This window comes from Mytilus edulis, chromosome 10 (genome assembly GCF_963676685.1).
Source record: "Mytilus edulis chromosome 10, xbMytEdul2.2, whole genome shotgun sequence".
NCBI lineage: Eukaryota > Metazoa > Mollusca > Bivalvia > Mytilida > Mytilidae > Mytilus > Mytilus edulis.
In genome coordinates, this window is record NC_092353.1 from 51782130 (window position 1) to 51809443 (window position 27314).

A 27314-nucleotide genomic window follows, 5' to 3' on the forward strand; every position below is an offset into this window, starting at 1 on the left:
GTTGAAGGCCGTACGGTGACCTATAGTTGTTAATGTCTGTGTCATTTTGGTCTTTTGTGGATAGTTGTCTCATTGGCAATCATACCACATCATCTTTTTTATATTAATGAATTACGAATAGTTTTTCGTCAGCTTAAAATAAAGAGCTTTCGAAAAGAATAGTATATTGCAAGAATAAACAAATAGACGGAAAAAGACTGATAAAATATGTAATACTAACTTTACAAATCATGCATTCATAATGTTAAATTAGGATAGGGCATCTGAATAATTCAATGTACTATTATAGAAAAATTCTCAGTGGACTATTTGTAAGCATGGAGATTATTGAGAACGTTTAATACCTCATTTGTGCAGGTAAAAAATTTTATCGCAAAAAAAACAAACATTAGAATAGGTTCTATTACAGCATAAACACATACTAAATTATAAATAACTGAAGACAATGCACAAAGACTGGGACCACAAAACAATGAAAAAACTGTGTACAAGTATATACACAGCTTATTGTCATTGTGAGGCTAGTAATTTACTTGAAATGCATGTGTTCGTGTTGAGCAAAGCAGACTGAAAGAATGTGCTTTGAATTTACAGACTTTCGTTGATAAATGCCATTTAAAGTTGAAATTTTACCAGTTGTTTAAGTGGAAGTTTTTGCTGAGACGGTTAACCAGAGATGACAGATGCCATATGATTTTAAAGAAAAAGCTCACACTAACATGATGAGAGTCGTGAACTACAAAGCAAACACAAGTCATATAATAGCAAACCAAGTGTAAGTTAGGGATAAAGCAATACCAATCAAATACAAATACCCGTTCTTTTCCTAATGAGTTCAACTCATATTCTAAGCTGTCATATATCTTGATTGGTTTATAAATTGTCAGGTTGTTCAAACAAACTTAGCAATATGACACTAACTGATAACATTTTTGTGTCCATTCTAATGTATAAAATGTAAAATTCATTAATATAAATGTCATATTTTTTATACGTCAAAAGAATAGTTTTTCGAACGAAAAACCTTATGTAAAAATAAGGAAAACACAATTCGATTGCACCAACATCAAATCTTAATAAAATATATGTTCCAGTGATAACTTTTATTATACATGTTGTACCCCTATACGAAAGGGATATTTTTAAGTTCGTCTACATTGGCATTGTGTATACAAACCAGAGCACATACGTTCAAATGTTTCGGTTTTGCTAATGTATATCCAGGATCAGACCAAATAGACAATCATTACAATGTTTTATTCTTCAGAGATGAAGGGTCAAAAATTTGGTAAATAACAGCATGCTGGATAGACTCTAAATAAAGAAATTATGCTTTCTAACAAGCTACATTTTTGGCATAGACAGATTTTTATATCTTGAATGTTTGATTTAAAGAGAAGACACAAATAGAGTAATATATTTGAAGTAATGTTCTCTTCCGATAATATGTTTATTACATAAAACAGCTTTGAAAGTGTTAAAAAGGAGATAGACGATATGCATTGTTATTCTGTGGTTTGCATTTTTGGAACGACTATTGTGTTATTTGTTTATGCGTTTCTCTGTGTGGTGAGTGATTTTGTGTTTGTTTGTATTGTATTCCTTTCAGTGACACATAGTGTTGTCATTTAGTTTTTTTAACTTGTCTTATAAGCGGGAGATTTGTCTAGCCATTAACCAGGTTTAACCCACCAATTTTCTTAAAATGTTCTGTACCAAGTTAAGAGTATGGCCGTTGTTTGTTTCTATGTCTATTGATGTTTGTTTTTGTTCTTCTATTTCATTGTTTTTGTTGTTCCGTTGTTATCCCCATGAGGTTGGTGTGCTGCCCTCGGTTTTAATTTTTTTCCCGAAATTGTGTTTCTCTCAATCGATTTATGACTTTCGAACGGAAGTATACTACTGTTGCCTTTATAAAAGACAGATTAAAAAATAAGAAAACAATGGGGATGTCATGAACGTTCATTTTAAATACTAGTACTGTCATTATTTAATATTATCATGTATTATAGTTTATAAATTATCAAGGCATTGTCTCCTGTGACTACATGAACACACAACTTATATATATAATATCTTCTTTACTTTTATAAATACCAAAAGAGAATATTTTAGTTTTACAGTTGACTGACTTCAATCTTATAGGCTTTATTCCTTCTGTTTGAAATACAAGGATTATCATATTGGCTCATCACACAATTCAGCCAAACAAACAAATGTAGTGTACAGGATTAAAACAGAGCAGCCAAATGAGTTCATTATTTCTCTGATTACATATATTTATTTGTCAAGAAATTCCTTTCTTCTTGTTATTATGGTCAGCATTAAATTTCTAAAAATAATAGTCGGTAGCTCAATAAAAAGAAACTCAAAGCCAGCTTGAAGTGAATAATTGGATCATTGGTCGATTTTGACATCAATTGCAAAATGCAAATTTGTAAGTACATAAATGTCTTCAATTTCTATGACTTCAAAAGGAAAGTATAACAGAAAAGGAAAGACTTACTAAAAGTTAAGTCGGAGATAAAAAAAAATTAAATAACGAAAAGTGCAATTTCTGATTTATCGATTGTATGTTCAAAAATAATAAAACTGTACATTGTAGGAATAATAACAAATGCTTTAATGAGTAATGCATTTCTTCACTTTTTACCTATGTCATTATGCTGTAATGTTTCTTATTAATTAACAAGTACTAGTATATCCAGTTAAAGTTTTGTTGTCATGGTGTAAATGGGTTTTAATTTACAGTAGTTATCAAAAGTACCAGACGCGCGTTTCGTCTACATAAGACTCATCAGTGACGCTCAGATCAAAATAGTTATAGAGCAAAACAAGTACAAAATGAAGAGCTTTGAGAACCCAAATTCCAAAAACTGAATTTATATTTTGAAAAAGGAATGTTATATCAACCAAAAGGCCACAAAACATCACAGACATCTCGAGTTCAACAAATGGCCTTGAACTTTGTTTTAAAGTCTTGGTTTAATTTGCTGCTTAAAGTTCTTGTTTGTTTTTGCATTTCGACCGTCTAAATTCAATCGCCATTGATAATTCTTATCTAACCGAAATGCATGTCTGGTGTACTAAATTCAGCCTGTTATATTTTGTGATTTTATGATGTACTTAAAAGCTCCCTGGCAAAAAACATCCTTTTATACTATGTGAAAATTCATGTTGCTTTTGATCTCTGAATTCGAATACAATTGGAAAATAACAAATCAATATCTAATTTAATATAGCCAATGTTAATCTACAGCATTTAATTCATGTTCTAGGCTGCCATAGATCTTCAGTATTTCACGATCGTTTAAACAAACTGAGTAATCTGAAACCATCTGACATAGGCTGATAAGTTTTTGAATCGATTAAATCTGTTTAAAATGCAAAATTCATTGGTATAAATGTCATATTGCTCGCACATCAAAAATAAATTCATATTGCACAGATTATGGTGTAAAAATATGCAAACATCAAATGTAACTACGGAAAAAGCAAATACCAAAATACTTAATTATTTTGTTCCCAATGTAGATATGAGTGCATATCTAAAGCAGGTAAAATGATGTATTTTTATTCCATCTTGTTATGAAATATATGTAACCGTAAACAACATCAAATTTTGTCGATGTGTCAAAGGATAAAATAGAATTTTTGATAAAAAAAAAATTGATACGTTTATCTAGGGATAAAGCTGATAGACGGTTGATGCCTTTGTTCCAAAGTGGTAAGAATGGATTCATATCTTCAAGTTTTGAAGACGCCATCATAATTTGGTTAACAGTTATGGAATATCTGTATCGTAGATGACATTTAATATGATCTACACTCAACACTCAATCGAAGCCACAATCATTTTCTCTTCCTCGATTGTGATAAAGAAGGATATTTGACACGTCGTTTCTGTAAGAAAGTATCCGAGAAGTTGAAACATTGAAACAAATAACCATTCGTTGTGTATGCGTATACAAGTACTAGTAGTCATATTTAAGCAAACAAAATTATAAAAACGGTTCTTTCGTTATTTGTAGATTGTCAAAAAGACAGCAGTTTTAAAAGAAACAATGATAATACCCGCTTCCGTTGCATATAAGTTGCGCGTTTTACCATGACATTTGCACATAAAAATCATTATATTTACCAATGTGTATTTCAATAATAATCCCCCAAGGGCAGTTTAATAATTGGCACTGCAATGTCCTCTTCATAAGAAACTGTTTTGTTAATTTAATTAAAGATGCCAATGAAAAAAGTAATTTAGATTTGACATGGTAGAAAATAGACTGTAATATATAAAAATGCTAGCCGCCAAATTAGAGGAACTACGTAAAAGCGTTACGTGATTTGAATATTCAATAGTTTTGATTGGTCGTTGGTAAAGGCCTGCTGTTTTTTGACAGAGTAAACATTTGTGGTTGGGGTGGTATCATGTACTAACCAACATTTAAGGTAGTCTTTGTATCCTTTAAATTTTATAGGTGCGTAGAAATAGTGTGATATAGTTAGTACTTATGACTATTACATAACGCTCATCTAAAAGGTATTGTCACAATAAAAAAAACTCAAAAATATTTGTTTGTTTTTATGATAATAAAAAAAAGAGAATGGAAACGTGAAATGTGTCTAAGAGACATTATCCCCACCAATGAGCAGAAAATACTACGCAACATGTTTGACAAAGTGTTATGCAACCTCCTTTATGTTTTGTAATCTTGATATTGTAAGCGCTATAGTATCATAAAATATACGTATGAAAATTAGTATGATAATGCTGATGATCATGAATAGAACGTCCAGTGACAAGGCAACCAATGGGTCTTCAACATAGCGAGAAAAATTCCGCATCTGTAGGCGAACTTCAGATGGCCCCCTCATTAAAAATGTGTACTAGGACAGCGAAAATATGTACACTAAACAGACCCAAATATACATGTTTTTTACTTTTGTAATTTTATGTATTTTATTTAAACATTCATTTAAACACCTTTTGGTCAGTTTTTGTTTTTAAGCCTTTAAATACTTTGCGAATTGTAGAGACACTTGTCTATTTTTGAATTTTGTGCTGTTTAAAATTGTGGTTGCATTTCTGTATACCTAACATTTCAGTTTATTCATATACATATGTATAATTCTCAAAACGCCTGTTCTCGAGTGCTAATTGTAGCACATGCAAAAACATGTTTCGTGAGCATTGAAGTTTGTATGGTCCATTATGTAGATTTGTGTAAAACTACGCAACATGTTTTACAAAGTGTTATGCAACCTCCTTTATGTTTTGTAATCTTGATATTGTAAGCGCTATAGTATCATAAAATTTACGTATGAAAATTAGTATGATAATGCTGATGATCATGAATAGAACGTCCAGTGACAAGGCAACCAATGGGTCTTCAACATAGCGAGAAAAATTCCGCATCTGTAGGCGAACTTCAGATGGCCCCCTCATTAAAAATGTGTACTAGGACAGCGAAAATATGTACACTAAACAGACCCAAATATACATGTTTTTTACTTTTGTAATTTTATGTATTTTATTTAAACATTCATTTAAACACCTTTTGGTCAGTTTTTGTTTTTAAGCCTTTAAATACTTTGCGAATTGTAGAGACACTTGTCTATTTTTGAATTTTGTGCTGTTTAAAATTGTGGTTGCATTTCTGTATACCTAACATTTCAGTTTAATCATATACATATGTATAATTCTCAAAACGCCTGTTCTCGAGTGCTAATTGTAGCTCATGCAAAAACATGTTTCGTGAGCATTGAAGTTTGTATGGTCCATTATGTAGATTTGTGTAAAACTACGCAACATGTTTTACAAAGTGTTATGCAACCTCCTTTATGTTTTGTAATCTTGATATTGTAAGCTCTATAGTATCATAAAATTTACGTATACAAATTAGTATTATAATGCTGATGATCATGAATTGAACGTCCAGCGACAAATATTACTTCAGACAAGATGAGAAAAAGTTTGTACAATATAAGTATAAACCCTGATTTGTACTAGACCTTAACACTTATCGGATTTTAATATGTTACATTTCTACTTAACAATGAAAGCGTCATCAGGGAGACATGTTATAATATCCTAACAGAATATTCCGACTTTGAGACAGCACATTTGCTCTTACCCCAAATGTCAAATGCATAGCAGTAAAGCAGCAAACCCAAAGTTTCAAGTCTTAGGTTTGGCTCTCCATGGATTGGAACCAAGATATGTCTCATACAAGGAAATCACACTGTATACTACTGCATTTATATGATAGGATTTAATAAGGGGTTGATATAAATGTGGTTCATGTTGTTGATAATGGACTTTCGTCTATTGCAAGTGGCAATTATCTATTAATATGTTTTGGTTAAATTATCAGTTAATGAATTTAAATATGAGTGAGGAAATTTGTGGAAATCCTATTCATAACAACTTGACAATCTCCGTAAACAGAGTAATGCGAAAGTAGAAATGTTTTACAAATAGTTAAACGACTTTAGATTCGCTACCATATTGGTCTTTATATTAATATTTCATCGCATTGGTTTTTTTCCCCTGTGATTGAAGACAAGTCCTCATATGATGTTTGAAGTTCTATTTTCAAAACTTTCTCTACAAAGGTTTAGGGTTTGGCTATCTTTGAACTTGTTTGGCTTTATAAATATTTTGATATGAGCGTCACTGATGCGTCTTGTGTAGACGAAACGCGTCTGGCGTACCTTTGATAACTATTTGTATAAAAAAGAAGATGTGGTATGAATGCCAATGAGACAAATATCCACAATAGACCAAAATGACACAGACATTAACAACTATAGGTCACCGTACGGCCTATTTGTAGTTTGTTTTGTATTGCCTTAGTTGCCGTCATCAGTGTTGTTACTTACGACTTGGCTTCCAGCGAAAATAGAGAATATGATAAACCTATTTCTCGTATCAAACATAAACTAAAAGAACTAGCCAAGAAATTTGTTTTTGTCCCGGCCGATAAAGCTGCTAATAATATTATTATTGTTTGACGTAAATTTTACATTGAGGTTCTGAAAAAAGAAATCACCAATTCACCAACATTCCAACTGACTCCATTTTCAGAAAACGACATCTGTAACAAACATAAACTTTTAGCTACCGCTTTACACGCAGAGCCAAATACAATGAAAGTCCCAACTATGTATTGGCTTCCGAAGCTACACAAAACACCTTACAAATATAGATTTATTTCGTCTTCAAGCCATTGATCCACTACTAAATTGTCTATTCTTCTTACCAGCACACTTGGTACAATTAAAAACCTGATAATAAATTGTTCAAATAAGGCCTTCGAAAATAGTGGAATTAATTACTTTTGGAGTGTCAAGAACTTGATAAATTGCATGCTTATATTGGTGATTTTGAATCTGTTCAAAGTTTTGATTTTTCTACCCTGTATACCCAATTGCCTCACATTCTCATTAAGAAAAAATTCACACACCTAATTAAATGGGCATTTAAAAAATCAGAATGTGAATATATATGTTCAAACTCTTTTAGGTCATTTTTTAGTAGCAATAAACAAAAAAAACTATGTCAATTGGACATGCTTTGATACTATATACGCCCTTGAATTTTTACTAGATAACATTTTTGTTCGCTTTGGGGATTCCGTATATCGTCAGATTATCGGAATTCCAATGGGGACTAACTGTGCACCACTTATTGCGGACCTGTTTTTGTATTGCTATGAGTTACAATTTATGACAAAAATAAGCAAAGACCCATCGAAACAACATCTGATAAACAAACTAAATAATACTTTTACATATTTGGATGATATTTTGGCTCTCAATAATGACGACTTCAGTATGTATATTAAAGAAATTTATCCTGTTGAACTTATTTTAAATAAAGCTAACACTAACAATGACCACTACTCTTTCCTCGATCTTGATATCTATATCACTAACGGAAAGCTGAATACTAAAATTTATGATAAAAGAGATGATTTTTCATTTCCTGTCGTTAATTATCCATTTTTAGATGGTGACGTTCCCTTGTCACCATCTTACGGTGTTTATATATCTCAACTTGTACGATTTGCTCGTGTATGTAACAATGTTTTAGATTTTAGCGAGAGAAATTTATGTATTACTGAAAAATTATTACACCAGGGTTTTGGATATCACAAACTAGTCAAAACATTTACTAAATTTTATCATCGGTATAAGGTCATCATTTGTAAATATAGCTCAACATGCAGACTTCTTTTACGTTCAGGTATTTCACATCCAATTTTTTTTATGGAAATATTCTTTACAAAGCACACAGGTGTCAGTATTAACCTCAAAAACTAACAAAACCTTTGAATAGACTTATTAAGAAGGGATATAGTTACGATACTGTTGTCAGGTCATTAAAGATTTCATATTTTGGCGTTAATATTGATTCACTTATAGGGTCTTTGCATCGGAACTACACACATTTATTCAAAAACCAGTTGTTGGCATGACACGGGTTATGTTCTTCTCATATATGTTATGATGGTATGATACTAAACCCCTAGCGGGAAGGATTGTGCCTGATGTTCATATGATGAAATCATAATCTTTCAGTCAGTTTAATTGAAGTCTGGAGCTGGCATGTCAGTGAACTGCTAGTAGTCTGTTGTTATCTATGTATTATTGTCATTTTGTTTATTTTCTTTGGTTACATCAGACTCGGACTTCTCTTGAACTAAATTTTAATGTGCGTCTTGTTATGCGTTTACTTTTCTACATTGGCTAGAGGTATAGGGGGGGGGGGGGGTTGAGATCTCACAAACATGTTTAACCCCGCCGCATTTTTGCGCCTGTCCAAAGTCAGGAGCCTCTGGCCTTTGTTAGTGTTGTATTATTTTGATTTTAGTTTCTTGTGTACAATTTGGAAATTAGTATGGCGTTCATTATCACTGAACTAGTATATATTTGTTTAGGGGCCAGCTGAAGGACGCCTCCGGGTGCGGGAATTTCTCGCTACATTGAAGACCTGTTGGTGACCTTCTGCTGCTGTTTTTTTCTATGGTCGGGTTGTTGTCTCTTTGGCACATTCCCCATTTCCATTCTCAATTTTAATATTGTAAAAGTGCATAGTTTATGCCATTAGCAAGCAAGTTACGTTTACGCATCGAAAACTGCCTAAAAGAATACATATCGAGTTTCTTATACTCGTTTTTAAATGATGGAAAAAGAAAATGAATTTTGCTATGTCATATATTATTGTCAATTTCTAATGTGTGGTCTTTGTATACAATTTCCTTTAGATATCATCTACAATTACAAAATACTTTTTCGTATTACAATAGTCGAGTTTGCTGCTTACTGAACTTCATGTACATGTATCACCATTAATTAGCAACGTGACACCACAGTTTCCTTTTTAGAAAAAACCGACATGTATCCAGTTTCATGACATCTGTCATATACATGATTTTTATTAGGGATCATATTATATTTTATTATGGAGAGTGACCTAGATTAAGGGGACAGAACGTAAAGAAATCACTGATAAATTGCATCAGCAATTTCAACAAAAATATTTTAAGTTTCTAATTAATACAAATTATTTTAAATCAGAGTCGCGTGATTCGCGAATGCTTTTAAAATGAAATTGACGAAACTACCATTACAAACGCACTGAGTATAGATTAGCCCGGGATTAAAGGAGTTATCTCCCTCTACTCATGTCGACACCCATTAAAAAGGTCAATCTGTTTCATTTTTTCACCATCTATATAGATCTATATGCTAAAAAAATGAGTCTATTCAATGTTACAAGAATTTTTTTTCTTATCCATGGACATAATAAATTGTCATTACTGTAAAGTTCTATATGAAACTATTCTAATTAAAAATAATCCGATTTAGGCAATAAATTATGATTACACAATTCGCTATTTTCGCAAATTGTTTTATAATAATGAGGTTATTACATTTGCTTGAATTTACGGTGCCATCACTTACTAGGTACTTAGTAGTCATGTACGCACAGTATTAATTTCACATATATATCAAATTCTGTGTAACTCAAACATGCCATGGACTCAACAGTTAAACCGCTAAAGTCTGTGAAGATAAGATTGACATATTATCCCATAAAATGCATGCTTACAACCAGTAACATGCCTATAGATCTTCTGGTACAACATTGCTATTATAAACAAAACAACATGTCTTGACAACCACGCCGTGAATGTACCGACGTCCAAATTAAGGTCAAGAAAGGTACTGGTAACACCAAGTTCTTTTGTATACTAGGTTTATCCCAACTGAGAAAATTGGTTCCATGCGCATGTTAGGGTTCTATCGCAAAGCTCTGTATAAGCATGTTAGGGTCACAAATTGAATATAGTCTGTAAACATAAATCGTCTGTACAATTAATTTAAAACTTCTTTAACCGACTTTGATCCTTAAATAGTAAAATACAAATTGAATGAAATACGAAGTCAATAAAAATGTACCAATGATAACACTGTTTCTCAACATAGTAGAATACTTTGAAACGTCAAACCACTATTGTTCAACAGATAAAAGGAATCACAAAGAGGTCACACATATAGCCAAAGATTAAACATTTAATTATACAATTACAAGCATTTCGATTATCTAAAATACAATTAAATTCAAATTCAACTGTACATCTGTATTCTCCATACAATACCATCGCGTTGTGGGTCACAAATCAAGAACGAACTTGACAAAAAACTCTATTCTTTTTTTACAAATTAATTCAAACATGACAGTCATTTTGTTACTTAAATTGAAACATTTCAATTGAATTTAAATCACAAATTCCATCGAAATTCGAATTCTTCCTCCTTAAAGGAACTGTAACTGACATATACTGCTTTTTAAAGCATTCAATTTAATAAATTTTAATATAAATTGAAATAAATGCAAAACGTACGATATAAAAATGTCACTGACGACAAATAAACGAGGGGATGATCGCGTTTTATGTACGCTGCATTTTACTCCCTTCATGGGAAACCAATAAAACTCGGAAAGGTATATCAAATAAAAATATTTCCGGTGTTTTTATGTCACATGAAAGGGGATCACTTGAATATATGACCTTTGTAGGGATTTAAGACAGGTAAACAACATGTAAATATCTGCGATGCACCAACATAAATTACTCATTTGTCCTATTCCTCAAACATGATTCCTTTAAAATTATTCTGAGGGGGGAAAAACTATTTTAAAAGTTTTAAAGTCTCGACAAATTAATTATCAATCTTTGTATTTCTTTTCTCATAAAATTTATTGATCTAAAGTAATTTATATATAAAACTTCGCATCTTTCTTTTTAATTTAAATTTTTCATCCTTATTTTTTTTTTTTAGAAAAAGTTGAATTTAAATTTGAAATCTGCAATACTTATACAAGAAGTTCGTAGACATGGGAATCTTCTAAGTTTTATTTTCGTGATGTTCATATATTTCCATACACAGAGGCGAGGAAGTGGTGCAATTTTGGAATGAAACTTTAACTTAACTAATGAGAGCTTGATCAATTGATTGCATGTTGGTTGCTTAATGTAAAGTGACAAATAGTTCATGAATATTCAGGACAAGTGCGCATTTGTGGTAAGCATCTTCAGCAATATTTCGTGAAATAGGCTAACCTCAATACGTTAGCATGTTTAATGGACATTTTTTTAAATGTAAAACTATACCTTTTATGAATTTATTTTTCTGAGGAATCAAATCCGAGTCTATGTGACACAAGGTTTTGAAATTAATTTAAAATTAATTGTTAAAATGAACACATAAATAATGAGGCTGTCAAACGAATTTGAGACTTATTGACTTATCCTAGACAATCCCCGTCTGGCTTGTATTCATATGCAAAAAATATAACTTAATATTTGTACATCTCTTTATTTACACAAAAGTACATATGAGATGAGCCAATTAATAACGCATTAAGAAATTCTTTTGGTGAATCATAATTTATTGTTAACCAGTATATGAAACTTCTAAACGTGTGTTCGGCCTAACGACCGAACCATTATAAGCCAGGTTTCAACAGTAAATAGATTACGGAAAATCTTAATTTAAAAACATTAATTATTTTATTAAACAATTTTTTTATCAAAAAATTTAATTAAATCCGACGTTTATATTTATAACTATCATGTTGACAAGAAACGAAATCAAGTGTAATATTTCACATCATAATTAATGTCAACTGCATTTACTTGAAATGTTCTTACATTTTCCCCAGCATGCCTACTTGTCTATACAAAATTGACTTAGTAAAAATATCCATATGAGATTATAAACCCCCTTCATGTTTATCATCAATAGGGTACTTTTGACTTATTTTTTGTACTAATATTGATAGCGCCGTGGGGTCGTGTGGATAACTATCTGATTCTAACAGAGTCTGATTTATTTTACACGAAATGAATCACCTCACCCATGCATTCTTTCGTCCTCTTTTATTTCCCTTGAAAGTGACATCACTTGACATCACTGAATGAAACTTAGAGCAACATGAGGGGTGCCACATGTTGAGCAGGACTTGCTTGGTTCCACATGTTGAACATAATCTTATTTTACGTTACAAGAGGGGTGCCACATGTTGAGTAGGATCTGCTTTAACGTGACGCGAGGGGTGCCACATGTTGGATCTGCTTGAACGGGACACGAGGGGTGCCACATAATGATCAGGATCTGCTTTAACGTGACACGAGTGGTGCACATGTTGAGAAGGATTCGGATTTAACGTGACACGAGTGGTGCACATGTTGAGAAGGATTCGGATTTAACGTGACACGAGTGGTGCACATGTTGAGAAGGATTCGGATTTAACGTGACACGAGTGGTGCACATGTTGAGAAGGATTCGGATTTAACGTGACACGAGTGGTGCACATGTTGAGAAGGATCTGATTTTGTCTCCCTTTGGTATCCTCCGTGTCTTCTTTCTAATTGTCTTAATTTAACACTAAAGTTGAAACAAATTTAAAGCCTTATGATTTTGAAATTTAAACGAATCGGTTACTAGTACTTATCTAAAATATGTTAGGTTTGATTTACTGATAAATTATTGCTTTTAAAATATATGATCCAGAGGCAGATATTTCATGAATATCTATAATAATGAAATTTTGATTTTTATGTAAATTCAACCTCTTTTGTACTGAAACAACACGATTTGTCTAGTTCTCACGTGTTACTAATAGCTCAAAAATGTGAAAAATTAATTCTTTGTAACTGATTGACAGCAAACAAACAACATTTTTTTGTTGTCAGCTGATTCAGTACAGATCTTATCTATCATATATATCCTATACAATAATGTGTTTTGCAACCATTCACTCTGATAAAAGCCTGAGGTATTGCTAATCATCCTACATGCGATCAAATTGTTTGTATTGTTTGATTGGCTCGAATATTTAATTTTTTGACATTTTGGAAATTAGATTTTAAACTTGTTTAATTCAAAATCCAGTTGCAAATATCTCATGTAATACATTGTACATTGATATATATTAAATCAGTGTTCCAGCTAGGCCGTTTTCAGAGGGCGCGGCACCCGCCCTTTCTGGAGTGCCGCCCTGTGCCCTTTCTTAGTTTCCAGAGCGCCCTGCCTTTTTTGAAGATCGATTGTATATTATTTTGTTCGTATTGATATGATCCGCTAATTACTAAATTATACCTGGCGAAATGTTTATGACTTTGTTTACAACCGCAAGATTTAATAAAGCACATGTCTATTGACTTGTTGACCACTATTTCATGACCTTCAGACGCCTTTCTTTGAAATGTAGTGCGGGATAGCTGTCTCAACGAGACTTACACCGATCTCATATAACAGAAATCCTGTTTTATCTTGTCAAATACTTTTCTAAAAGGTTGCCAATTCAACCCTATACTAATTAATAAAATTATTGAACATTGTTTTTATTGGTATAAATATTGACTTTCTTAAACTTAAATCCATAATTGAATATTATTGCAATACACATATGAAAATTCAATTCTACAATATGTTGATACCTTTAAAGGAGTAGGGGGGACAAGGCCCTTATTTGGCCCAAAAATTACTGCAAATTTAAAAGCATTGCACAAGGTCATGTTTTCTCCTTACTACAAAATGACGTCTTTGCACTAAATCCATTGGATGTTTGATGCATAATGATTGATATTTAGTCCTATATACATTATATTGGGTTTAAACTAGCTGTCAGTAACTGAGTTTTCTTTTTTGTTAAAAGGGATGTTGAAATTCCCTCCCACATCGTTCTGTGTTTTTGCTAGAAGTTTTTCCTGCTTTGTATCGATTTGATGAGTTCAGCCATTTCCAACTGGTTTTTGTAGTTAGTTACTATGTTGTATTGTTACACCACTGACCCAGGTTAGGGAAGGTTGGTGCCTTCATGTTAAACCCTGCCTTATTCTTTATGTGCCTGTCCCAAGTCAGGACCTGTATTTATGTGGTTGTTATTGGTTCTTGTCAGTCGTAAGTTGATAAAAGTAGGCAGTTGGTTTTCTCAATTAAATTGTTTCATGTTTTTCTTGTTTAGGGATTTTTATATTGTTGAAGCTGTAGCTACCTATTATTACTTACATCCACTTCATTTAAACCTCTGTGGATAGTTAAAATCATGTATTTTGTCTGCTCTATGGTCGGGTTGTTGTCGCTTTGACACATTCCCCATTTCCTTTCTCAATTTTATTGTCAACTGGGTAGATTATTTAGTACAGTCTGATAGTTTACCAACAGATGTATCTCATATCAACATGTTATATTTTCTAATTTAAGTAATGAAGATCATCTATTAATTGAAACATGAGGCTCTCACTTCTTATACAAACATGGGTAATAACATCATGTTGTTAGTTCATATAAGAGTATTTGAAATATGAGATTCTAAGACCAAGAACAGCAGAGTTCTCAAAAAGTGGTGGTCCTAAGGTTTCGACCAAAATTTGCAAAGGACCGACAGAATTTCAGTATTTTTCAACAGAAATAATAGTGAAAACCCGCATATTTCCCTGAAGGACTCAAAAGATTTCAAGAACTCTGGAACAGGAATGAAATTGGTTAATAATTTAAAGATTTTGGTCTCCTGGGCCTCTGACATCTTACTACTCAAAACCTACACTGTTAATTTAGATCAATCCATTATATACCAATATATGAACATGCATAGAACAGAAAAATAACTTTGTAAATTGAAGATTATGCAAGATGAATTACGTCTGGATAATAAAGTACAGTATATTTCAAGATAAGTAATGAAAATCTGTCAATTTTAACTGGCAAATTTGGGGGAAATTTTTGTAAACTATTCACAGAATTAGTTAGTGATCAACTGACATATTTCTGACATGGTAATGACACTTCAAAAGAAAGTGGTGGGTTGAACCAAGTTTTACTGCTATCGGAACCTCCCCTTATAGATGCTGATTTATATACTTTTCTTACATGTTTAAAAGGTCAGACCAAGTGTATAGGTATAAAACAACGTTTAAATCTCTCTTCTAAAGTGGGAGGAGATTTGACATGCATTAAACACATATAATCCATATTAAATATGAAATAATATCTGTATTTATGTTTAATATTTTATTTTATTGCATTTTTCTTTTTATGTAGGATTAACTCTATAAACAGCTGCCACAATCAAACAACAAGATCAAATGCTACCTTCTTTTTTCCTTATATTCATCTCTTTCTCTCTTTCTATGATTGTCTCTTCTTTCATCACTCTCTCTATAGTCTTTTACTGATTTTGACTGATATCTATCAGAGCTGTACTTTCTATCATTATGAGGCGATTCACTATCAGATTTTGAATTTGTTAGATATTGTTTTTTCTTGGAATGTTTAACTGGTTCTTCCTCAGAGCTACTATCATATTTTTTCTTCTTTCTCTTTTTCTTTCTACTCTTACTCTCCTTGTCATCACTATCATCTGAAAACTGATCCTTTTTATTTTTCTTCTTTCTATGAATATGTTCATCTTCATCTGAACTGTCATTTTTTTTAGTTTTCTTCTTTTTGCTCTTCTTTCTTTCATCATCATCAGAACTCACTGAAACTCTTTTCTTCTTTTTACTTTTCTCTCTTTCTAATGATTCATCATCAGAAGTAACCGAATGTCTCTTTTTCTTTTTAATTTTCTGTCTATCTCTCGATTCATCATCAGAACTACTAGCATGTCTCTTTTTCTTTCTGTCCTTCTGTCTATCTAATGATTCGTTATCAGAACTTTCATATTTTTTCTTGTTTGTCTTTTTGTCCCTAACTTCTGATAATCTGCTTTTACTCCTCTCTTCCTTTCCTCTATCCCTGGGTGCTGGTGACCTATGTCTGTCCGTCTGTCTTTCTCTCTGCCTGGGAGGAGAGTTCCTATCATCCCAATTTCTTGGAGGTGTAAAGTAGTTGTCTCCCCTCCCTCTAGGTGGTGACCTTTGCCTTCTAGGTGGTGACCTCTGCCTATACCTATCTCCTCTAGATCTTTGAGGAGAATACCTGTTGCGCCTGTCCTTGCTTCTTACTCTTTCATCTCTTCTCTTTCTCTCTGGTGACCTGTATTTTCTTCTATCAGGACTTCTTGATCTACTTCTGTAGTTTTTCTGCAATAAACAAAAGATAAAAGTTTATTTTAAATGAATGTTAACAAAACTGATTCAAAACATGGTTTGAAACTTGCTCATATAAGACAACAGAGGGAAGTTACGGTACAATGTCCACCAGCCACATTACACATAACAATGCAACTTTCCTTATAATTAATGTTTCCAAACTTAAAGACCATAAATATTTTGAAAATACTTTTTGACACAAATTTTTTGAACTTCTTCAAGACAGTGCTCAAACACATGAATATGATATAAACTTCTTAAAATTATGGCAATAATTGTAAAATTTGAGAGAACTAAGGATACAACTTTCCATAGAATTAATGTTTCCAAGGGACATAGCTCGGACGGACAACTGGGCTAACGCCCCAAATGTGTTGTGTTTGTCTTCCCCTGCTATTGTTGATCTTTGTAAGTTTGTTATGCTTGTAAGTTTGTTATGCTTGCAAGTTCGTGACATCTCGGGATTTCCAATTTAAGGTTAATGTCAGGCAAAAAATGGTTTAACAACTGAAGACTCATTCATTTTTGTTGATACCAATTTACATACTAGGGATTCAGAAATACATGTCTTTCTGTGGATATTTGATTTCACCACCAATATCTGTATATAAGCCTATAGAAAATTTGTTTTTTTGTTGAAAATAGTTTCACCTTTATCCACTAAATCCATAAAAATCTGTATTGAAGAAATAACTAGAGGCTCTAAAGAGCCTGTGTTGCTAACCTTGGTCTATGTGCCGATCATAAACAAAGGACACCGATGGATTCATGACAAAATTGTGCTTAGGTGATAGTGATGTGTTTGTAGATCTTACTTTATTGAACATTCTTGCTGCTTACAATAATCTCTATCTATATTAAACTTGGTCCAGTAGTTAAAGTCTTTTGTAAAATTTATGAAAATTGTTAAAAATTGACTATAAAGGGCAACATCTCCTTAAGGGGTCAATTGACCACGTTGATCATGCTGACTTTTTTTGTAAATCTTACTTTGGTGAACATTATTACTGTTTACAGTTTATTTCATCTATAATTATATTCAAGATAATAATCAAAAACGGCAAAATTTCCTTAAAATGACCAATACAGGGGCATCAACCCAACAAGGGGTTGTCTGATACATCTGAAAATTTCAGAGCAAATAGATCTTAACCTGATAAACATTTTTATTCCTGGTCAGATTTGCTCTAAATGCTTTGGTTTTAGAGATATAAGGCAACATCTACATTTTACCCCTATGTTCTATTTTTAGTAGTGTTGTCAAATCGTACACTTTGGCCTAACCAGTTACTCGTATAATCCTTCGACCGATTAACCGGTTAACCGGTAGTATAAGTTAATGTTTTAAGGTCTTATCAACATGTACAGTACCCATCGATATAAGAAGATGTGGTATAAGTGTCAATGTGACTACATTCCATCCAAATCATACATTTACGGAAGTTTGGCCTTTGGTTTTATAAGGCTTGTCTGTGAAGATTCCTGTGGAAGTTTGACTTTTAATAATCAAATACACAGTATCAATTTTGGTGTTTGTACTAACTTCAAATTGAAAAATAAAAAAAACATGTCTTGATCTCGTAGAATTGAATATGTCTGAAACCGAGGATTCTTCCATTTTTTCTTGTTGTCTCCCAAAATAATGTGAGGTGTTTCAATTAAAATTGATTAATCCTGATATTCGTACGATCAAGTATACATTGATTACATTCACGTTAGTTTGCTTTTTAGTTTTTGAGTTAGCATTTAGTTTAAAGTATGACAAAGACTTGCACGACTGAGATTGCACATTCAGATGTGGTAGGTCTACATAATATAAGATCAAAAATGAAATAATGAAGTAAATCATAACCAGATGCTCCGCAGGGCGAAGCTTTATACGACCGCAGAGGTTGAACCCTGAACGGTTGGGGCAAGTATGGACACAACATTCAAGCTGGATTCAGCTCTAAATTTGGATTGTGATTAAATAGTTGACACAGCATAGGTTTCTGACACAGAATGAATGTGTTCTAATGAACTTAAAATTTTTGTTTTCTCTTAGAGCAATTCACTATGCTGTTGAATATTAATCCTCTCAAAAAAATGTTTGAAGAAATTTTCTTTTTTATTTATGAAATTTCAAATGAGAAAAATTGAACCCAATTTTTTTAATCACATCCCCCTTTCCCTTATTCCAAAACTAATCTCAATTAAAACTTTCTAATGGAGTTTGCAACAATAACTACTCATTTAAATACATCATAAAATATTAAAATGTGAAAAAACTGCTTGTTATCACTGAATGGTAAAGATTATTTTAATTTATCAGTTGGTAGTAAAAAGTGAATATACATTGTATATTGTACATAACAAAGATTTAAGTTGATTCTGGACAAAGAAAGATAACTCCAATTAAAAAAAATCTTGCTATTGCACAATATTTTGCAATTAGATATTTCTTGCTTACTATTCTGGACAAAGAAAGATAACTCTAATTTAAAAAAAATTTGCTATTTCACAATATTGTGCAATTAGATATTTCTTGCCATTGCGCAATACTGTGCAATTGAAAAGACTTACTATTGCACAATACTTAATATAATAATTTTAGATCCTGATTTGGACCAACTTGAAAACTGGGCCCATAATAAAAAATCTAAGTACATTTTTGGATTCAGCATATCAAAGAACCTTAAGATTTCAATTTTTGTTAAAATCAGACTAAGTTTAATTTTGGACCCTTTGGACTTTAGTGTAGACCAATTTGAAAACAGGACCAACCAGGTGCTCCGCAGGGCGCAGCTTTATACGACCGCAGAGGTCGAACCCTGAACAGTTGGGGCAAGTATGGACAAAACATTCTAGCGTGATACAGCTCTGAATTTGGATTGTGATCAAATTTTTGACATTACATGGTGTTTTTTTTAACACAAAACAAATGTCAAGATTTTACAAATTTTACAATTAAAGATTTCTTCTTCAAACTTTTTAAATCTAAAATGAAATAGTTGACACAGCATAGGTTTCTGACACAGAATGAATGTGGTCTTATGAACTTAAAAGTTTGTTTTTGCCTTTTAGCAATTCACTATGCTGTTGAATATTAATCCTCTCAAAAAAATGTTTGAAGAAATTTTCTTTTTATTTATGAAATCTGAAATGAGAAAATTTTAACCCCCCCCCCCCTTTTTTTCACATCCCTGTTTCCCTTTTTCCAAAACTGATATCAATTCAAATTTCTAATGGAGTTTGCAACAATAACTACTCTTTTAAATACATCATAAAATATTAAAATGTAATATAAAGTGCTTGTTATCACTGAATGGTAAAGATTGGTTGGTAGTAAAAGTGAATATACATTGTTTATTGTATAAAACAATAAAAAAAACTTCATCAGCAACATTTTATATTATGCAAATTTCCAATGAAGTTATTTACATAAAGTTATTGGCAAATAAAAATAGAAAATGACATCATAGTCATGTCTGGCAAATGTCCAACATACATTATCTAAAAACATTTTAGATAAGATAAGGAAATAAGATGTAAAAAAACTGCTTGTTATCATTGAATGGTAAAGATTATTTTAATTTATCAGTTGGTAGTAAAAAGTGAATATACATTGTATATTGTATATAACAAAGATTTAAGTTGATTCTGGACAAAGAAAGATAACTCCAATTAAAAAAAATCTTGCTATTGCACAATATTTTGCAATTAGATATTTCTTGCTTACTATTCTGGACAAAGAAAGATAACTCTAATTAAAAAAAAAATTGCTATTTCACAATATTGTGCAATTAGATATTTCTTGCCATTGCGCAATACTGTGCAATTGAAAAGACTTGCTATTGCACAATACTTAATATAATAATTTTAGATCCTGATTTGGACCAACTTGAAAACTGGGCCCATAATAAAAAATCTAAGTACATTTTTGGATTCAGCTTATCAAAGAACCCCAAGATTTCAATTTTTGTTAAAATCAGACTAAGTTTAATTTTGGACCCTTTGGACTTTAGTGTAGACCAATTTGAAAACAGGACCAAAAATGAAGAATCTTCATACACAGTTAGATTTGGTATATCAAAGAACCCCATTTATTCAATTTTTGATGAAATCAAACAAAGTTTAATTTTGGACCCCGATTTGGACCAACTTGAAAACTAGGCCAATAATCAAGAATCTAAGTACATTTTTAGATTCAGCATATCAAAGAACCTAACTGATTCATTTTTTGTCAAAATCAAACTAAGTTTAATTTTGGACCCTTTGGACCTTAATGTAGACCAATTTGAAAACGGGACCAAAAGTTAAGAATCTACATACACAGTCATGACAATTAGATTCGGCATATCAAAGAACCCCAATTATTCAATTTTGATGAAATCAAACAAAGTTTAATTTTGGACCCTTTGGGCCCCTTATTCTGTTGGGACCAAAACTCCCAAAATCAATACCAACCTTCCTTTTATGGTCATAAACCTTGTGTTTAAATTTCATAGATTTCTATTTACTTATACTAACGTTATGGTGCGAAAACCAAGAAAAATGCTTATTTGGGTCCCTTTTTGGCCCCTAATTCCTAAACTGTTGGGACCTAAACTCCCAAAATCAATACCAACCTTCCTTTTGTAGTCATTAACATTGTGTTTAAATTTCATTGATTTCTATTTACTTAAACTAAAGTTATTGTGCGAAAACCAAGAATAATGCTTATTAGGGTCCTTTTTTGGCCCCTAATTCCTAAACTGTTGAAACCTAAACTCCCAAAATCAATCCCAACCGTTCTTTTGTGGTCATAAACCTTGTGTCAAAATTTCATAGATTTCTATTAACTTAAACTAAAGTTATAGTGCGAAAACCAAGAAAATGCTTATTTGGGCCCTTTTTGGCCCCTAATTCCTAAAATGTTGGGACCAAAACTCCCAAAATCAATACCAACCTTCCTTTTGTGGTCATAAACCTTGTGTTAAAATTTCATAGATTTCCATTCACTTTTACTAAAGTTAGAGTGCGAAAACTAAAAGTATTCGGACGCCGGACGACGACGACGACGATGACGCCGACGCCAACGTGATAGCAATATACGACGAAAAATTTTTCAAATTTTGCGGTCGTATAAAAATGAAGAATCTACATACACAGTTAGATTTGGTATATCAAAGAACCCCATTTATTCAATTTTTGATGAAATCAAACAAAGTTTAAGTTTGGACCCCGATTTGGACCAACTTGAAAACTGGGCCAATAATCAAGAATCTAAGTACATTTTTAGATTCAGCATATCAAAGAACCTAACTGATTCATTTTTTGTCAAAATCAAACTAAGTTTAATTTTGGACCCTTTGGACCTTAATGTAGACCAATTTGAAAACGGGACCAAAAGTTAAGAATCTACATACACAGTCATGACAATTAGATTCGGCATATCAAAGAACCCCAATTATTCAATTTTGATGAAATCAAACAAAGTTTAATTTTGGACCCTTTGAGCCCCTTATTCTGTTGGGACCAAAACTCCCAAAATCAATACCAACCTTCCTTTTATGGTCATAAACCTTGTGTTTAAATTTCATAGATTTCTATTTACTTAAACTAAAGTTATTGTGCGAAAACCAAGAATAATGCTTATTTGGGCCCTTTTTTGGCCCCTAATTCCTAAACTTGAAACCAAAACTCCCAAAATCAATCCCAACCGTTTTTTTGTGGTCATAAACCTTGTGTCAAAATTTCATAGATTTCTATTAACTTAAACTAAAGTTATAGTGCGAAAACCAAGAAAATGCTTATTTGGGCCCTTTTTGGCCCCTAATTCCTAAAATGTTGGGACCAAAACTCCCAAAATCAATACCAACCTTCCTTTTGTGGTCATAAACCTTGTGTTAAAATTTCATAGATTTCCATTCACTTTTACTAAAGTTAGAGTGCGAAAACTAAAAGTATTCGGACGACGACGACTTAGACGACGACGCCAACGTGATAGCAATATACGACGAAATTTTTTTCAAATTTTGCGGTCGTATAAAAATTAATCGTATTAATGATTATATATATATAAAAAATTAGTGTTAAAAACATGAAACTAATTATGTTTCCTTAAGATCTTGCCAAAGCTGAGAGACAAGTTCTATTTAATTTTATATTTTTGGATTAACAATACCAATCAACGACTTGACAATTGATCTGCCAAATTAAAACACGACAACAATTTTTAAAGAAAACACTATTTAATGATTTCAATACAAATTTATATCAAATATATTAAAATTGAAAAAAAAGTCCAGTTAACCGGTTTAGCGTTTTTGGTATTCTGTATTCGGTTGTTCGAACAGTTAACCGGTTAACCGTTGACAATACTAATTTTTAGCCATGTTGGCCATCTTGGTTGGTGAGTGGTGTCATCAGACACATTTTTTTAACAAGATACCCAAAAGATGATTGTGGCCAAGTTTGGTTAAATTTGGACAGTAGTTTCAGAGGAGAAGATTTTTTTAAAAGATTACTAAAATGTTGGAAAACTGGTTAAAAATTATCTATAAAGAGCAATAACTCCTAAAGGGGTCAACTGACAATTTTGGTCATGTTGACTTATTTGTAGATCTTACTTTGCTGAACATTTTGCTATCTACAGTTTAATATCTCTATCTTTTATAATATTCAATATAATAACCGAAAACTGCAAAATTTCCTTAATATTACTAATTTGGGGGCAGCAACCCAACAATGGGTTGTCCAATTTGTCTGAAAATTTCAGGGCAGACAGATCTTGACCTGATAAACAATTTTACTCCCAAGTCAGATTTGCTTTAAATGCTTTGGTTTCAGAGATATAAGCCAAAATCTACATTTTACCCCCTATGTTCTATTTTTAGCCATGGTGGTTGGTTGGCAGGGTCATCAGACACATTTTTTAAACAAGATACCCACATGATGATTGTGGCCAAGTTTTGTTAAATTTGGCCCAGTAGTTTCAGAGGAGAAGATTTTTGTAAAATCTTACGGACGCAGGACGTTGGACGCCAAGTGATAAGAAAAGCTCACTTGGCCCTTCAGGCCAGGTGAGCTAGTAATGAATCTACAGTAATTAATGCACCCTGTAATTATTAATATTATTACATTAATTTCTTGTTTTATGGTTATATGCAGATTTTCGAATGCATATACAGTCATTAAAAGATTTTATTTCTAGCTAATGTGTAATACTGATTTAATCTCTGTTATCGAAGCATGATCTACTACATTGAATTTGAAGAAAAATGTTATCCTTTATTTGAATTTGATTTATAAATATGACCATATAAACATAACTAGATGAGGTAAGATTGCAAATGAGACAATTATAGTTTATACTACATTGGGTAAGTGATAAAAGACCAAAAATAACAAAATGTATAACAATTCAAACAAGTTTCTGAAACTGCAAGTTTAAAATATGCCAATTAAAACTGTTTTATTTCTGCAGTTTGAAAAACAGAAGAAAATACAAAGAGGAACCAAACAAATAAAATAGATGAAAAAAATGGAGGATGGGAGCACAGCTGATGCCCACAATTATATATAACATTACAAAAGGACATAACACAACAAGAAGTGAACATGACGCTAACTGAATTTGTCATGATATGAGTTATGTGGTGATAAGCAATGGGTATAAGTTTCATAACATTTGGTTGAGGCAAAGTTGAGTCAGAGAATGAATCGTAAAATTCAGCAATTTTTCTATTTGTAAAGGGGCTTACCTCTAGAAAGCTAAAAGTGACACCACCCAAATTCAAATGTGATCTGTGTTGTTGTAATAAGCATTGCGATTGATTGTTGGTGTTTTAACACCACTTTTAAGTGCCACATTTGGCCGTCAGTTTTTATAGGTGGAGGAAGTCAGAGTATCCAGAGAAACCACTGACCTTCCATTGGAAAACTGACAATCCTAGTCAATTAAGATTGGAGTCTAGTACATCCCGCACGAGCAGGGTTCAAACTCACAACCTCAGTGTTGACTGGCTGTGATTACAGTAGAAGATCTACTTAGATCACTTGGCCACCAAGGCCCTTAAATAAGCATTGTGTATATTAAGTTTCATGACATCTGGTTGAGGTAAACTTAAGTTAGAGAACGGAAACTAATTGCACGCTGGTAGGGGCATAAAAAAAATAGACAAAGAGTTCAAAAATCTACTTTCAAGACTGAATTACATGGGCCTCTACAAAAAACCAAAAAGATGTGTAAATATGGCCTTGATTTTCTCTTTAAACAAGTGCAAATATGCAAATTAAAGCTTGTTGTTTTTCAACATTCAATGAATCAAGTGATATTTCATTAGTTTTTGTTTTTAATAAATAAAGCATGGCATGAGGAACTTAGAGTACATTGAAATAGACAATGCATGTCTACATATTACTACACAGCATACAATTAAATATAGACATTAATGGCATTTTGATTTGTACTCTTATTCATCAATCTTAAAAAATAAAATAAAAATATAAATAAATTTATTTATTCACAGTGACCTACAATCAATGTCTACATATATATACATCCTTATATACAATATATTTAATAAAGACTTTAATGGTGATTTTTATCAGCAATTCTTATTTATTAATATTACAAAATAAAATAAATGAATCTGACAATCAATTTCAGTTCTATGTAATAATAAGAAGACCTAAACTTTGGTAGTTTTTGTAACAAAGAAGCTGAACTAACATTAGTTTGCAGTCTTTTTTGTAATTCAAGGGGCCAAAAAAAGGGTATTATCATATCTTCCCCTTTAACATGCTTAAACATCACATACATAATTTAGCCGTTTGTTCAGTTTATTTTAGAAAAATATTTCTAATTTAAACTCTAAATCAATTAGTTTTTAGTACTGCATTTTCAGAAATTAATGCATCCTGATCTAAACTAAAAATGTCATATTTATATCTTGTTGACAATGATATGCAAAAAAATCAAATGCATTAACAGTCTGTTTAGCAAATATTAGTACTTAAATAGTGTGTAAAACTGATTTAATCTGCTCATCTGCAAATTTAAAAGTAAAATCATTGAATGTTATCTATAATATGATCATGATTTGTTTCTGATGCAACTTTCTAATATGCAAATTAAAACCAGTTATAGTTCTAGATTTCTATATGAATTTATAATAATGGGAATGAAAATACCATTGATTGTTGCTTGCTTAATGTCCAGCTACAAATATTTCATGCATTTGCAGGACAAGTACAAATAGACGTATTTACACTTGTATGCAAATTTTGTTCGCCATTACATAACATCACACACGTTCCCATAAACTTTGACTTCATAATCAAAATATTTGACGTCACAACTAAAAAGTGATTGTTGCTTGAAGTCAAAAGGTTATTCGGAGGTGATATCAGGTCATTCCGAGGCAAAATACAGCTAAATACCAAAAGTGTAAATACATTTATTAACATTATTACAATAAGAAGGCCTAGTAAAAGAGGGCCTCCTGGATAAAAATGAGGGAGAATTTATTCTACATTGTGCCACTGGATAATTAATTACTAAAGGAAATATCATGTAGACAGCAGATTGATTGATTGATTGTTGGTATTTTAACACCACTTTTAACCACCATTTTGGGGCTATTTTGTGGCGTCAGTGGAGGAAGCCGGGAGTGCCTGGAGAAAATCACAGACCTGCGATAGGAAAACTGACAATCACAGTCAATTGAGATTGAAGTCAAGTGCACCCACAAAGAGAGGGTTCGAACTCACAACCTCAGTGAAGACTGACTAGTGATTATTGCATTCATTACAGTAGTAGAACTACTGATACCACTTTGCCACCGAGGCCCCTGTGGACAGAAGAAACCAATAAGCTGATTACAGATAACTTTCAAGCAAAAGAATCAGCATGCAACAGTTCTTTAATTCTAATATCATCAAGACTGAAATATAAATAAAACCACCTACAAAGAGAAGACAGGCTTGTGATAGACACTATAAATTCGAAAATATATTGAGATTTTTAAGAATAGACAAAAATGCAAGATTTTTTTTTTTTTTTATTTCTAGAAAATCAGAATGCAAGTTTATAAGAATACCCACCCAGTCACTTTATCCTCAATAATAACCTCACAATAATTTCAAAATTTACAATAGCATTGATTTGATCCTGATACTTGGTTCAAATATGCAAATTTAAACTTGTCGCTTTCATAAAATAAATTAAATGAATCATTTGATGTTTATTACTTTTTGTTTTGAATAAATAAATCAACAGATGAGGAAGAACACAATCTATGTCTAGATGTTATTATATAGAATATGATTTACAAATACTTTAATAGGGCTTCTATTAGCACATCTAATTTATTAACAATTATGTAATAAAAATAAAATAAATTACTAAAGGGGTCATCCATAATTGTTAACCATTTTCCAAAGTGTATAAAAAATACACTTGGGGGAGGGGGTTAAAAATTCAACATTTTTACAGTGCACTTTATTTTTTTTATCAAATAAAACAGTCAGATATGTTTCAGTTCATTTTCAATGCAAATTTCTATATCAAACTAAACTATAATAGACTTTATCTTCTTTTTATTAAGAATGATTGATTCTTGGCATGAAATCTGAAAATTGTTGATGTACACTTTTTGGGGGAGGGTGGGGGTCTGAAAAAGTGTATGTTTCGATGACAATTATGAATGACCCCCAACTTATTTTCTGTTCTGTTCTAAT

The 27314-nt window shown here is 31.9% G+C and overlaps 1 protein-coding gene across 1 annotated transcript in view; it reads right to left on the reverse strand.

Moving 5' to 3' along the window:
* Window positions 1-15573: 15573 nt before the first annotated feature.
* The window catches only part of LOC139491451 (peptidyl-prolyl cis-trans isomerase-like 4), a 29084-nt gene continuing 17343 nt past the window's right edge, over window positions 15574-27314 (reverse strand). Inside the window, exon 13 of the mRNA XM_071279152.1 lies at window positions 15574-16601. Coding sequence (XP_071135253.1) covers window positions 15666-16601 — 936 coding nt within the window. The 3' untranslated portion in view covers window positions 15574-15665. The remainder of the gene's footprint in view (window positions 16602-27314) is intronic.